This window comes from Cynocephalus volans, chromosome 6 (assembly GCF_027409185.1).
Source record: "Cynocephalus volans isolate mCynVol1 chromosome 6, mCynVol1.pri, whole genome shotgun sequence".
Taxonomy (NCBI): Eukaryota; Metazoa; Chordata; class Mammalia; order Dermoptera; family Cynocephalidae; genus Cynocephalus; species Cynocephalus volans.
Genome location: NC_084465.1, coordinates 28,516,414 through 28,531,956, shown reverse-complemented (window position 1 = coordinate 28,531,956; position 15,543 = coordinate 28,516,414). Strand labels below are relative to the sequence as shown.

The 15,543-nt window shown below is 34.9% G+C and overlaps 1 protein-coding gene across 1 annotated transcript in view; it reads right to left on the bottom strand.

Moving 5' to 3' along the window:
- The window catches only part of ZNF800 (zinc finger protein 800), a 49,641-nt gene that overhangs the window by 17,602 nt on the left and 16,496 nt on the right, over positions 1-15,543 (bottom strand). The window contains exon 5 of the mRNA XM_063099959.1: positions 13,185-14,877. Within this exon, the coding sequence (XP_062956029.1) occupies positions 13,185-14,877 (1,693 nt within the window). The remainder of the gene's footprint in view (positions 1-13,184; positions 14,878-15,543) is intronic.

The following is a 15,543-nucleotide window of genomic DNA, read 5'->3' as shown; positions in this document are numbered from 1 at the left end:
AGACAGACATTAAACAAATCTATGTACAAAAATAAGCATAATTACAAACTGTATTAGATGACAATAGGAAAGAAACATGAAGCAGAACTATAAGGGAGACATACCTTAGATTACCTTTTTTTAGAAGTGACATTTAAGCTGAGACCTGAAGAATGAGTAAATTAGTCAAGTGACGAACATACAGGAACGATAGATTTTAGGAAGAAAGTTCTGACAGCAGCATGGAAGACAGATTAGAGGTCAGTTAAGAGACTATTGCTATAATGAAGGTAAGAGATGAATCCAAACTAAACCACTAAAGATGGAAATGGCAAGAAGGAGCCAGATGTGAAAAACATTCAGAGACAGGATGGATAGGCATTGATCACTGATTAGGCAAAAAGTGTAAGAGAAAGAAGTCAAGGTATTTGTCAGGATTCTAATTAGCCTAGGTAACTGGGAGGGTAGCAGTGAGAATAACTGAGACAGGGAACACATATGAGAGAACAAAGTTTGAAAGGGAAGATAACTTGGGTTTATTGAGTTTTGTTGCATATAAGATACTGGAGAAGCATTTATGTGAAGTTTGACATGCAAGTTTGAAACAAATGGTCTTATAATCAGAACTGCCAGGCTAGAAAACAGGCTTGGGTCTTCGCAGAAGTGGTAAGTGATACTTTGGGAGTGGAGGAATTACTGAGAGAGTATAAAAAAAGAAAAGGGGTTAAGAAAACCTTTCATATTTAAAAGCCTAATAACAAAACAAAAACCAGTGGCAAGAGAGGAAGTATTAAAGTTCACAGGAGCATCAGTTCAATAAATATTTATCAGCACACACTGTGTGCCAGGTTCTATGCTAGATGCTAGGGGTATAGAGAAAAGCCAGGATTTCTTTTCTTAAGATTGCATATAACCTAGAGAAGAGTCACAAATAGATTACTTTAATAAAGGTATAGATGGGTACCATAGACACAGAAGAGGGAAAGCCAGGAGGTCAGGGAATACTCACTGATGTGAGGCTTTAAGATTAAACAAAATTATGCAAGGGAAGTTGGTAAGGGCAAACCAGATGAAATCAAGAGAATGTTCCTACTTCTGGGTAGGATAATCAGCATAAGAAAGAACTGGAAGAAGCCAAGAGAGGCTAACATGATTTAAACTAGAAAGGGTAGAATTATTCATGAAAGAAAATGAGACCCAGATGAGAAAAGGGAATAAGGGTCTTTTGATAGAGTTTACAGATTTTTGGAGAAGTGTTACAGGAAAGAGACTGGAGAAAACTGCCAAGCTGTATGAGGATTTGGGAAGAGAAATGGGTAAAGAGAATTTGTATGAAGGTTGCTGAGCTTTATGTAATTGTACATTTTTATTTCCTTAGAAGATTTCAGTAAAATAGTTAGAAGTTCATTACTTTCCAAAGGTTTTGGGGCTTGTCTGCTTCTTTTGGATGCAGTATCATGCTGAGACCGGCCCAAAGTGACCGAGCTGGAAGTGACTATGAAAGTCCAGAAAAGGAAAATTTGTACGCATTAATGGTTGCAGAGAGATCAAGCATGATGAAAAGTGAGAAGTCACTAGATTTAGCATTTGTATGGTCATTGATGACCTTCACGTGAACTTTCAATAGAAATGTAGTGATAGGAAAAAAAATGCAGATGGATCACAAGTAAATGGTATAGGTAGGGCTCTATAGTATTCATTCGTTCATTAAACAAATATTTATTGAATGCCCACTATGTACTAGGAACTATCCCAGGCCTTGGGGAATCAATGGTGATCAAGACACATATCTATAAAAGAGCTTATAATCTAATGACTAAGGTAGACAAGAAAAAACAATTATACTCGTAGTGGAGTAAAAAACAGAGATAAGAGCACTAAAACAGATGAGATAAGAGCACATGAAAGTTTCACAAAATAGATGGCAATAACTAGACTGAAGGCAGTATAGAGGGGAAGTTTATTTTTTGGCTGAAAGAAATTTGAGCATGTCTGAAGGTTAAGGGAGAGGAGCTGGTGGACAGGGATAAAGAAGATAGGGAGACAGAAAGAAAGGAGGATTGTTGGAGAAAGGTCCAGGAGTAGACAGGCAAGGGTGGAAGTGTTGGACTTGGAAAAGAAAAAACATCTCTTCCTCCAAAGAAGCAACAGAAGACAAAAACTCATTCTGATATGAAAGGGAAGCATAAAGAAATGTCCTCTACCTTTTGCCATAATATAGGCAAGACTGACTTTTATTGAGGAAACAAAAATGGGGTTGGAAGCTTAAGGTCAGTGCAAAATGTTCAAAGCAGGCAGTGTGGGAATTGGATAAATGAAATGATAATGAATCAATTCCAATTTTTAAGATTATAAAAATGATAGAAGAGGTAAATCAATTGTAAGCTTGCTTTGTTTGCATCTGGGAGTGGAACATGAAGTAGAAAGTGAGTTGCATTTCACAGAATTTGATAGGCATGAATCTAAAAAAAAAAAAAGTAAATCTTAAAGAATTATCCAAAAATCACTAAATGCACCCCCATAAAGTATGCAATTAATTATAGATTAATACAGCCAATGCACTCCCATGAGTTTGGACTTGTCACCATTACTTAGTAACAATGGCAGAAGCTAGGAGGTTCACACAAAGAAGGTAGGCAACAGAAACCATGAGCAACAGAAATAAAGAGAATCTCACAGGTAAACAAGCTATACAGATTAGAAGATGAGATAATGGGAAATAAAAGCAAAGAGACTGTGGAGTAATGATAAGCCTAAACATAAATGATGTAATGTTTCTGCATTCCTTTTTTCCTTTTTTCAATATTCTCTTAACACCTGTTATGGGCCAGGTACACTGCAAGGCAGTGATGATACAAATGAAAAACATAACTCTTGCTTATAAACTCAAAATATGTTCATGTACCTACAGCCTAATTTCACTAAAATAAAAATTTTAAAAAGGTGCCCTGAGTTTCACTACTCAAAACTACATATTGTTCGAAAGGACATTAATCATGAAGAAGCAAAATAATAAAAAAAGGGCAGGAAATTCTCAAACAATTAGCGAAAGGTGCTGCCAAAAAATGGCATTAAACTGCAGCACAGATTAAAGGCCCATAAAATAACGGTATGCTCTAATTTAATAAACTGTGTGTATCTTGGCTTTATCACAGATGTTACATCTGACTTTTCTTTAAATGGATGGATTAATGCCAACAAAAAAGCAACGAACATCAATTGGCTAAGCATGATAACCAGAAACTAAGTGCTAGAAAGTATTTCAGCAGCAAATTGATACCAATTTTAGTGATCACTACAACGGCATTACAACAGTAATAACAAATATTTGAGCTCTTATTTGAGCCAAGTATTATGCTGATTATATTATACACAATATGTCAATAAACTTTTATAAATTCCTACAACCTACCTATAATGTAATTTCTAATACTATTTTACAGACAAGAAAATTGAAGCTTATAAAGATTAAGTAACTTGCCCAAACTACACAACTAGTAAGAAAAGAGTCAGGACATGAACTCAAGTCTGCATGACTCTTAAAAATCCATGCTTTAACCACTGTATGTTTCAGTTTCCCAAAAGAATGGAATGACGCCAGGTAAATGATGGACACTTGATAGTGTCTGTGGTTGAAGAAATGAATGACAGGATATAAAACAGCTCTTGCAGAGTAAGCCTAAATGTGGAAAACACAAGTAGAAAAGCAGGAGCGATACTTATAGGAGTCACTAAATCCTCAACTCAAACTGCAGCATAATTGTGGGTGTGTGGGAAATAGCAGCAACTGACAGAATGGTCTAATATGCTGCTACAGGAAATGTAATGGCTCTTCCTGAGTGAAAACTTCAGGCTGTCTATGAATCTACAAAGCCAGAGATAGAAATGGCGTCAGGCAGTTCAGAAAAAGGAACTGCAGATACTGATCAAAAGAGTATTTCCCACATTTTCTCAGTATTACAAAGGACTGATATGCTGCATTGATGTACAGTCAAGACCACAGCTTGCCTTTACCTCTATCATCTTTAAGAAGGAAGAAAAATAGGTATACTGTAAAGCTTATTACATTCTAGGACTGTCCTCTTTTTAAAAAATCCCCACCAAAAGGTTCCTTCTATTGGGCCCAGGGCCATGTTTTATGCCACTGACTCTGCCACCATGATCATAAATGACAGGGCCAACAAAGAGCACCTGTCCCAAGAACAGCCAATCTATAGATTGGCCAGCAACCTATGAAGAGGCCTGGCATGGGAGATTTGCCCGACAAGCAATTTATCTTACTGAATCAATAAGATACTCCTACAGGAGTCTGAACTCAAGCTATGTGGAGAAAGAAAATAACTGAAAGACAAAGAGGGAAAATAGCTGAAAGACAAGAGAAGATAGGCAGCAAAAGTAATGAAGCAATTACAACCATATTGAGAAGATACAGAGTAAAGTAATTCGGATTTTTAAAAATAAAAACAGAGTCTCAAAAGGGCTAATAGCAACAGAGAAGCAATAATTTTCTGCTAAGAGGGAACACCCAGTCCCTAGAGTTGCGTTGATTTTTTTCTAGTTTCCATAATACCCACCTACTTGAAACCCATAGAATGAAGCCAAGTTGTACAACTGCTCCTGGACTCCCATAAGGTCTGGCTATCTCCCTTATTTCCGCACATAAAGTCTTCTAATAAACCTCCCCTTATTAGCTACAGACCAAGTAAAATTCTGTGCCAGCAACTAAAAAAAATTATAACACAGTATTTGTTTATAGGGATGCACATGCACTCATACACCTATAATTAGATGGCATGACAAACTGGGTGTGGGCTGGCAACCCAAGCTTTGTGGGCCATACTTCCATCTTGTAGCATCTGTGGTTTGAACACTGTGTTACTTAGCCCTTGTTAACTGTTCTAGAGAGAAAGGCCTTCAAAGAAGTATCCTAAACCTTAAAAAGCACCAACTCATATCATTACAGTTGTGCACTTAAGAGATTAAAAAGAGATACAGGGCAGTTACAAGAAACAAAATCATCTCTTTTAAAAGTTTTAGTTCTTATGTACGTGTAAATGTTTGTGTCCAAATTTTGTAGCAAATGAGTGAATATGTTCTCTTAGAATCACAATAGATAGTTGACTAGTTAACATGGCCAGGCAAAGAAAGGGCAAATTGGAAAATTATAAAGCTATTAGTGGAAAGTATAATTTGAGGATCTAAGTCTTAAAAATTATTCAGAAATTTCACTAAATGTGTTCTTGTTTATTTTTAAGCGCCCCATTAACCTATCTTACCTCCTCAAAGCCTGCCAATACAAAGGAAAGAAGAATGAAGCTCAAATTCTCAAACATCTACAAATGCTCAGTGCACTGCATCCCAAGGAACTAAATATCTAATAAGTAAAAGACATGAAAATAACATTGCCACTCTCCTACAGAAGCTTATGTAAAACTACTCTAATATCTTCCTCCCTAATAACATCTATGTCAAAAATTGAAGGAAATCACATAAAAATCTTTCCCTAAAAGTCCACGTTTTTTTCCCATGTAATTCAACTATGTGTGTGCTGTGTTCCCAGTATTCCGTTTTTTTTCTTAGAAGAAAAGTCTTCCATCCAAACTAAAAGCTACCAGTTGCAACAAGCAGTACTTTGGGGCTCAGGTCTACCAAAGCACCTATCTACCCAAGAAGAGTCTCAACTGTTTCTAAACTCTTTCACACAGCTGAGGAAGAAAAGTCTAAAAGCCACAGTTCCACTTCTAATTTATTTTCAGGATAATCGCACAGATAGACAGTATTAAAATTTAATATTCAAAACCCGAGTTATAATGAAAGCTATATGCACTTAAGGTTCATTTTGGTGTGTAGTAATTTATCATGTGAACATAACATCATTGCATATTCTTGTATTGAAAGTGATATCAGGGGCCGGCCCGTGGCTCACTCGGGAGAGTGCGGTGCTGATAAAACCAAGGCCACGGGTTCGGATCCTATATAGGGATGGCCGGTTAGCTCACTGGCTGAGCGTGGTGCTGACAACACCAAGCCAAGGGTTGAGATCCCCTTACTGGTCATCTTTTAAAAAAAAAAAGAAAGTGTTACCAGATTATAGAGAGCAAGACACCCAGATAGGATGCAAGTTATTATTGTTCAAGCATCCAAAGTGGGGGTTTTTTTTGTTTATTTTGGTTTGGCTATTTTTTCAACCGCATCATTCTATTGCTTAATTATTACAATGTTTTGTGTGCCAGGAATATGCTCCAGATACCTGACACAAACATTTGGGTATCATAATCAATAAGAAGCCACACAATCCAGGTGCAGGAACCCCAGTACTTGATCTGAAGTTCAGCATATAAAGGTTCTTCCAAACTTGGGTACAAATGTTCTCTGTTGATGCAAATTATACTAGTCCCTCAAAACGAAAATTTCTAAAATCATGACCTTATCACTTAAAAAGCAAGATGAAGAAGTCAGGTGCATGGGTAAACTCAGCAGATAATTTAACCGTACTAGGGTCTTAGCTGAAATTTGGAGTACTGCCACTAATGACTATCACTGACAGGGCTGTTGATGAGTGCCGTTTCTTTTTATCTCATCATGACACATTGACCAAAGAAATTCCTGACTCAGTCCAATCATGCTCTCCTGAAGAAACTATTCTTTCCATAACTGAATATTTTCTTTCAAATAGTACTGCAAATCTACAAGTTTTGTTTTATAAAAATATTTCAGCAACGTTACTCAATTAATATTTGCTACATGTCAATATTTTGCACATGACCAAAAATAAAATATTGTGTGACAGGACAAATACTAATGAGAATTTTGAGACAAATGGGTTATTCTGGGGCGGAACCATAAAAACAAAGCCTAATTTACAAAGAATTTGCTTAAAACTCCCTAATGCCTTTTTCAAGATAAATGAAAAATGAGCAAAGATGATAAACTACTAATATCTGACTAGAATAGAATTGGTAGCAAATAATATAGTTGGTTGTCTTCATTATCTCAATTACATACAGAAGTACGAGATAAAATCTGATGTGTAGCCATAAAGTCCTATCTTCTAATGCACAAATTTCCATGTAAATTTAATAGGTGATAAAAAATTCCCCATTTGAGTATCCTATTCAAGTCACTTATAGTAATACCTGACATTTATTATAATACGTTAGGCACTGTCCTAAGCGTTTAATATGTATTTTCCATTTTATCCTCAGAACAAACCTATGAAGTAAGAAATATTATCCCCTAGCCCAGACCCTCCCCTAGCTTGCCCAGCCAAGAAATATTATCCCCATTTTATAGGTGAGGTAACTAAGGTACAGAATAAGTAAACTTGCACAAGGTCACACAGGAAATAATTTGTTTACCCCAAAATTTCAACATATCTAGCTCCAGATCATCACATTAAGCTGCCCATAAGGTAATGGAATTAATGTGCTTTGCAAATGGTAAAACGTGCAAATATAGGGTTGTACTAAGGGCACTGGATTCATTGTAAAATCTAGTGTCAAGTCTCTCACTAGCTATGTGAACCTGAGTAAATCACTAAACCTCTCTAAACTTCAATATTTTGTTCTATAAAATAAAGATAATGAAGAAACGGGTCTTCACAGGACTATTGGTAGGATTGGGGGCATTATGCACGTAAAGAGTTGGTAGAGTGGGTGGCATACAGCAAGTACTCCATAAATGTTCATTATTAATAACTATTACCAAGAATTATCTTTATTTTCATAAACTCTCATCTTACTACTGGTGGTATTTTCAAAAATAAGTGAAATCAATCAGTATTGAGATAATGAAAGTTTATGAAATTAAGACCCAAAGTCTCAAAGTACATAACAGCACAATGTTGAGATGGAAAAGGCTGCTACTTGCTTTAATACCATTATGAAACTTTTATTTAAAGTGCCTGGGTATACATGAAAATGTGCTAGGCTCTATACAAAATTATCAAGACATAGTCCCTGACATCAAAAATACACAATCAAGCAAATTAATTCTGCTGAGTGGACACAAACAGCAAAACCTCCATCTTTGGGCATTTTCCCAAACAGATGCATCTATGGTCTTTGCTAAGTCCCCCTACTTTTGTGGTATTGTAGCAGCGAAAATATGTACTCGTAGAAGGAGCAGCTTGAAAATAATAAGCCTCCCAAATACAGTTTAGAGCTATAAAGATTCAGGAGGAAATGAGCTGCACTTTCCACACTCTTACCTTCCCAAGAAACATTTTAGCTATCTTGGTACTAATGATCTCTGTTAATTAACCAGAAGAGAAAAAGGCAAGATAAGAGCTGGAAGCTCAGAGGAAAGGGTTCAGAAACAAATTATGAGAGGAAGAATGAATTTGGAGAGTTAGAAAAGCCAAAATATTTGCAGGAAAGTTCAAGTGAAACGTATCTTTATTCTGCATTCTACCACGTGCCTAATGCCTTAGAAACCAAACAACTAACAGCTGTTCCTAAGATTGCTGATCTTTGTTCCTTTTCATTCCCAAGGTTCCCTTTGGCTCTTAAAGTCAGAGAGGGGGGAAAGAATAACATAGAGTACAGCAGGATTTTGTCAAACAGTGCAGACAACATGCTGCACATATCTTAGAGCTTGGCTTCAGATCAACTTATAGTTGATTTAGCCGTGGCTAAATCATAATCCCGGTAGTCTACAGATTCCATTAGAAAAGTAACTTCTATAACTCCAAACTAAGGATCTAGAATACTTCCATGGACCACTGCAGAAAACCTGGGAACCTAATTTCTAAAATTTTAGAAGCATGTCTATCTCATTTGCAGTGGTCACACTATTTGACAAGATCTTCTGCAACTTTATAGCAGAGAATGATATCCGCTTGTGCATATCTCCATCTATATTTGCCATAACACCTATAGAGAAACTCCTCTTTCTATACTCTCAGCTTCAAGTCACAGCAAAACCACAAAACTCCCTGCTACTGCATCGATATGCTCTTCAAAGCAAACTGAGTAGAACAGCCTGTTGACCATAAACCAATATAACAAATACACTTTCCTAAAAAAATGTGTACTGACTTTTCAATAATAAAAGCAGTGTCAATCAAAAACTTAGCTCTTATATACAAAACTAAGCTAAAAATTAAGGATGGGTAATTTCTACATTCTTCAAAGGTTTTCTTCCTAAAGGAGTAAACAGGAAAAAAATAGATGCATGAAACCAAAAAAAAAAAAAAAAAGTTACTGTACATTCAAGGTATATCAGCATATTCTAATGTACACCTGCCCAATGTCAGGCATACCTCATCCAACTCTCACTTGCACTATCTAAACTTATGAAGCTGAAGTGCAAACTATACCTGTAGCTTCTCCTCTTCCACCACACTCAGGATGGAAGGTATCTTTAAGAAGAAAGATAAATTGAATTCTATAGGAAAACTCTTAACTGATTAAATAGCAGCAAAGATAGAATTTATAGCCAGAGATAGGTCTCAATATAAAATAAGCAGTTTCTGATGGCTAATCATCTTCTTTACTACTACTCACTACAAAAACAAAAAGTGATACAAACATCTGTTTACATAGCCTACATGCAGAAGTTTCTGGCACAAACTTCTTAGGCCACTTCTCAAGTGCCTCAAGCTTGAGCCTCTGAAATGACAGAGCTGAAGAGTCCAAATAAAACCAAGAAGCAAGGATGAAGACCAGAAAGGAATAGGAAGAACAAATACTCTCTAATCATTTCTTACTTGTTTGCTCTCCCCTTCTAAACTGATCCCAGTTTAGCATTTAACTCTGTCTGTCATGATCCATTAATTCAGCAATTATAAGGGCCAATCTCTGTAGGCCCTTATAATATAGGTAAGTCCTGACACAGTTCTATTTTCTCTACATGACCCAAATGAAATCTTTAGACAGTCCCTGGAATCCTTGTTGCCTCCTTCCAAATTTCTGTTCTGTGTCCCCAGAATTATAATGGAGGAGATACACTATGAATGGTCCTATAAAAACAGGTGGGTGGGCTAAGAGAATTCCAGTAATTGGGCTCCTCTCCTCCAGCATCAGGCTATTTTTCTTTCTTACCTTACAGTACTTAACAAGTAAAGGAGAGGAAAAGGCTGACATGCAGATGAGAGGATGCAATAATGAGCTACCCCAAGCATTTTAGGAATCCTCACATCTTTTCATTGCTTATAGGTACTTAAGTCTGGAAAATATCCTTGGAATATGTCTTGTGTGTAGAAATTCATAAAAGATAACACCTTACGAAAGTCAAAAATACAGGTTTAATAATGTGCAACTAACGAAGATGGTTTATAAATGAAATACCACCTACACAATGAGTTCCCTAAATATATTATGCTGTTAGTCATTAAAGTTAGACCTATAAGTAAACATTTTCCATATGTGGAAAAGTAAATCTGTTTTTAAATTAAAGAGAAATTATTACTATATTTCTTAAAACTAAAACTATCAGGATATAAGTCAAGTGTAGCTGCTCATAGTCACTGAATAAGTTTAAATATGATAATAAAACATTTAAGTTTCAACCAATGCACCTTTGCTGAAGCACATTTAGCTGAAATAACTTTGAGTCTGGTTTATTTCCATCACATATAGTACATTTTTCCAACAAGAGCATGTACATTCAATATAGAACATTTCCAGCAACAGTTACAGTCTTTCTAGTTTCCTTTCACAGTATATTTTAGTGCAAAGCACTCAGAAGGGTAAATGTTTTTCTAGCTATAGAAGCATTTTATTATGACCTTGTGGTTCTTCAACATTTAAAAATTTTATACAAAAAGTATATAGATGGACAGGGTCCCCCTAAGTACAGGTGTGAATCTATATAAAAACATGGTATATTTTCGCTGTACCTTTTAAAATTATAATTTGACACAAATTACTAAAAAATAAAATACTCCCTAAAAAGTACAAAATATTGATACACAAAACTGCCCAAAATTTCATAAGAATAGATATACTTCTGTTTTTCCTAAAATCTTGATTACAAAAGTGGACAAGAATTCATTATTCTTCTAAATTTTACAGTAGGAATTAAATATTATCTAAAGTGGTCATTTAAGATTTTTCTTGGGAGGAAAAAAAATCAGGGTTTAAATCCCCATCTTCTTTTTTTTAGCAATATTTAAAGAAATAAACTAGTATCCTAAGAAGTGGTTGTGCATGGATTGTCTGCATCCATAAAATATCAGTAAGCTATTTACTACCTTCATATTAACATTAGTTAATGTGTGGTCTTTTTTTAAAAAAGAGAGAAACTGAAAAATAAGGTTGCCTCTATCATTAAAGTGCTTTGTATAAAATTTAAAGAAAAATAGGGGAATGTTTAATTTTCATAAAAACCTCAGATGTTTACAAATGAAAAATGTAATGATCTATGCGTGAAAATGACCTGGAATTTTTCCTGTATTATATATTTTAGAATAAAACTTTCAAACACTTAAGTGCTGAGAACAAGTTAGAAATAAATGGATGTAAAAATATTTACAAAAATTTAGTAGGCTAAATATTTACAAAATGTTGATACTAACTTGTCTTTTGTTCCTAATATACACTCACTAGAAAATCATATATCTGTACAATCCAGACGAAAATTTCACCAAATAAAGTGAAACAAAATTACAATAAGTCTTTGTCAATTAAAAATTGACATTTTCTTCAGGTTGTTGATCATTTTAATCAACAAATTGTTTGGAAAACAAAATTTGCAACATTTTTGTAGAAACAGTAGACCAAATGCATAAGGTCAAGGATGGTTAGCTAATGGACTGTGACGACAATACGTAATGTCAGAGCAACTTGAAAGTGCTGGAATAGGCAGTGCCTTAAAACAAGTGGTTAGATGGTTATTATTTTAGTCAGAAAACAGCAGTTATAGTTGAACATTTATGAAAATTTTTTTTCTCATAGTACCATTTGAAGACGTTTAGTGGTTCTAACACCAATTTAAAGTCTTTCCACAAAAATGAACTCCAAACCTTTTCGTACATCACTTGAAGTTATCTGAGGAGAAACGGGAATAAATGAATACTTTTGAGTTTACCAATAAAACCTTGTTTTTAAAAGTATACAATAATAGATGACTTCAAAAGGATGGTTTCATCTCAAGTTTTCCACACAGATAAAAAAAAAATGTGATAATCAAACCACAACATTTAACCTACTCAGCACTGAAACTAAGTATTTTGCTTTAGAACCTGAATCTGAAACTAACAATATTCATTAAATACAATAAATGCCTTCATACGAGGGACACAGGTATTGAAGGTAAACTTTAAAAACATAGATAGACTTACAAGAACAAGTATATGAAGTCTCCTCCTATTTCATGTTGCATTTAAAAAATCTACATTTGTTCCAAAAACTTCTAAAAAAGTAATTATTTTTCTTCCTTCCAAATAGGGATTTTACTTTTATTCTAACACACAACCACGGGGGGGGAAAAAAAAAAAAACCCTATTTAGTAATATTAACCATGTTGCAAAAAGTTTATTAAACAGAAAGGAAAAAATAAGAGTATTGGGGACCTAAATAATCATTTTTCCAAAGATCAAAACTAAAAAACAGTAACTAACACACATTCCCAAGGAGAAGGAAAGAAAAATCAAAACTTTTGTTTACCAACTTTCCCCCTTTGCCTGGAAGCCCTATGTTAAAAGGAAATGATAAATGCTAATCATTCTAAATTCCATTTGGGGATTTTTTTTCTGAGTGCAGCATTTTATTTAGCCGTCACATTAATTTTTACAATAATTACAGTGCCTCAAAAGATTTTTTTCCTATAATTATCGCCTTCACAATTTCATTCTCATATGCTTTACTTTCCTACAATGCATTAATTAGTAGACTATGCCACTGAATCAAATTAAATCTGTGCAAAGTTAGTTAAACAGAAGATTTCTATTGTAAACACAAGCCAATATAAATGTATATACTTTACAACATTAAAAGGAAACCACTGACCCTGTGCCATCTACCTATAACTACATTGCATTGTCCTGTGGAAGGTAAGTTCGGAAGTTAACTTTGTTCCCAAGCCACTGGAATAAAGGTCACTGAAGAGGTAAATGCAATATGCACATTACTCTTGCAGTTCCCATTGCCTTAAGATATATGAAAGCAAACATGTTAAAATGGAACCAGCTATAAATTATGGTCAAATGATTTTTTTTTAGTTCGATGGGGGGGAAAAAGCAAAACTCTGTAACTGTTCCTCACCAGACAAGAGCCTTAGATCTTGTACTTCGGCCTTTGGTTTTGTTTCCTTCAGGTGAATTGGAAGCATTTGCCTTATGAGTTTTCTTATGATGTTCAAGATAAGTCTTTTTGGCAAATGCCTTTCCACATTTATTGCATCTGTGAAGAGAAAAGTTTTTTGTGACTTTTACTTCAATCCCGACGTCGGCTGCTTCATACTTTTTACTGGGAGAGTTAGAAGTGCCATCATGTTTTGGATCACTGTGTTTTGCTTCGTCCCTCGAAGGGCCTCTTTTTGCCACTTTATTTAGAACAAAATCAATGGGCTTTTTTATAGCCCTGATCTCTAAACTGGCTGTTATTTTCCCAAGATAGCGAGATGACTTTTTATGAACCACAGTTATATGTCGTATCACATCACGTTTCCGACGAGTTTCATAAGTGCAAAGAGGACACTTGTAGAATTTAACATAAATGTTATTTCCATCTGTGTGCAACTCAATGTGTTTAGTCAAGTTCTGTTTGGAAGTAAACTGACGTTTACAAAGTTTACAGTAAAGTTGCTTAAAGTCAAAGCCAGCTGAAAGTTTTGGTTTCCTGGTTTTTTGCTGGCCACCTGCAGCCGACGGACTAGTTGATTTAGGGCTTTCAGAGTCTTGTTTAACTTTATTTTTCTGTGCTGCCGGTGTGTTCTTTTTTTCATTTGAATGATTTGTTCCCTTTAATTCATTCTGTGGAGAATGGGTAATGGAAGGGGGTGATGATTCTACAGAATCTGCCGGTTCAACTTTAACTTTTATTTCTGAACTGTTGGCAGTATTATTAGGGCCCTTCTCTCTTTTAGAGTTTGTTCCAGAAAGAGTTATCTTGTGGACAATTTGCATATGTCTTTTAAGCATTATTTGTGAACTATATTTCCTCTTGCAAAGGAGGCATTTGCATGCAGTTAAATTGTATTCAGCCTTTGAAGACGACTTTTGTTTTCGAGTCTTAAAAGATTTTTTAGGAGAAACAGAATCCAGGAACAAAGGTTGCCCAGGCTTTGTTGCTATATCAGGAGTAATTGAATCCCTCCTTAGTCCTCTATGAACTTCATCAAAATGCCTCCTTACATTCGCTTTTGTAGCAAATGATTTACAACATACTGGACAACTCCTACTTAATGGAACTAGAACATTCTTACTGCGTCCTTTAGAGGACTGGTTTGGATTCTTTCGTGTTTCAATGTACTTTTTTAGTTCTTCCATCTTTTTCTTGTGCACTTTTCGAATATGACGACGAACACCTCGTCTAGAATTGAATTCTTTTCTACAAAGACAACATATCAACTGGTGACCAAAATCAGAATTGTCAGAAGTTTCCAAGTCAGCCTGTGATTCCTGAGGTTGTTCATCAGATGCAGGTGTCACTTCATCTGCAACAATCTCAACAGGAGGGGGCTCTACAGTTTCCACCTCTGTATCTGTAACTGGTACTGTTTTAGACTGCTCAGTGCTAGTTTCCTGTATTTGAACTTCGGTTTGTTCAGGAGTACTGCTTGACTCAGTGACTTCAGTGGGATTATCAGTCCTTGAAATATACTGAAATACTGCATTCTGATTAGTTTCTATGGGTTCTAGCTTAATAATATATTCTCGCTTGTCCACACTTGGATATATGGCTTCTAGGAGATCATTTATGGCTTGACTTTGCTTATCATTTACATCAGGAAGGTCTGTTAAGGAAAAAACAACATTTTAATCTGAAATAATTAGCCTGCCCTAGCCCTCTAATATTTTAAAATATATTATGAACCTCAACCTTAAAATTTATTATATTATTGCTTTGTATTTATTCTTATAAGAGCATTACCTACTTTTCAGTATTTTATAAAGATAAAAACTGGTATTAACTAAACTAAAATTTCCTTTAATTTAAATTTTCATCATGTTAAGGAATAAGTAAACTGTAAAGAGCTACTTCTGCTTCTAAGTGCCCTTATATAAAATACTCATACATAAGCATGTGGGTGTCCTAAACAATAAAAATAATATTTCATATTTTTATTCTGAAAGTTTTAGACTGGCAAAGGCAACTCAAAGTTCTCATAACCCAGTATAGATAAAACATCATAAAGAATGTTACTACATAAATAAAAATGCTTTTTTTTTAGAAAACATAACAGCATTCCTATCAACATAAACCATAATAAACAATCTAGTCAAATTGTATGAGGGCATTTGAACATCTCATGGAAAGGAAAAAGAAAAATTGGTAAGCAAATACATAAACTTGAATGGCACGATGTATAGAAATATTTGCTAAATTCAGTCCTATTACATGTCTCCTTAACGTGACACAATTTTCCTAAAACAAATTATTAAAAACTACAGATTTATTC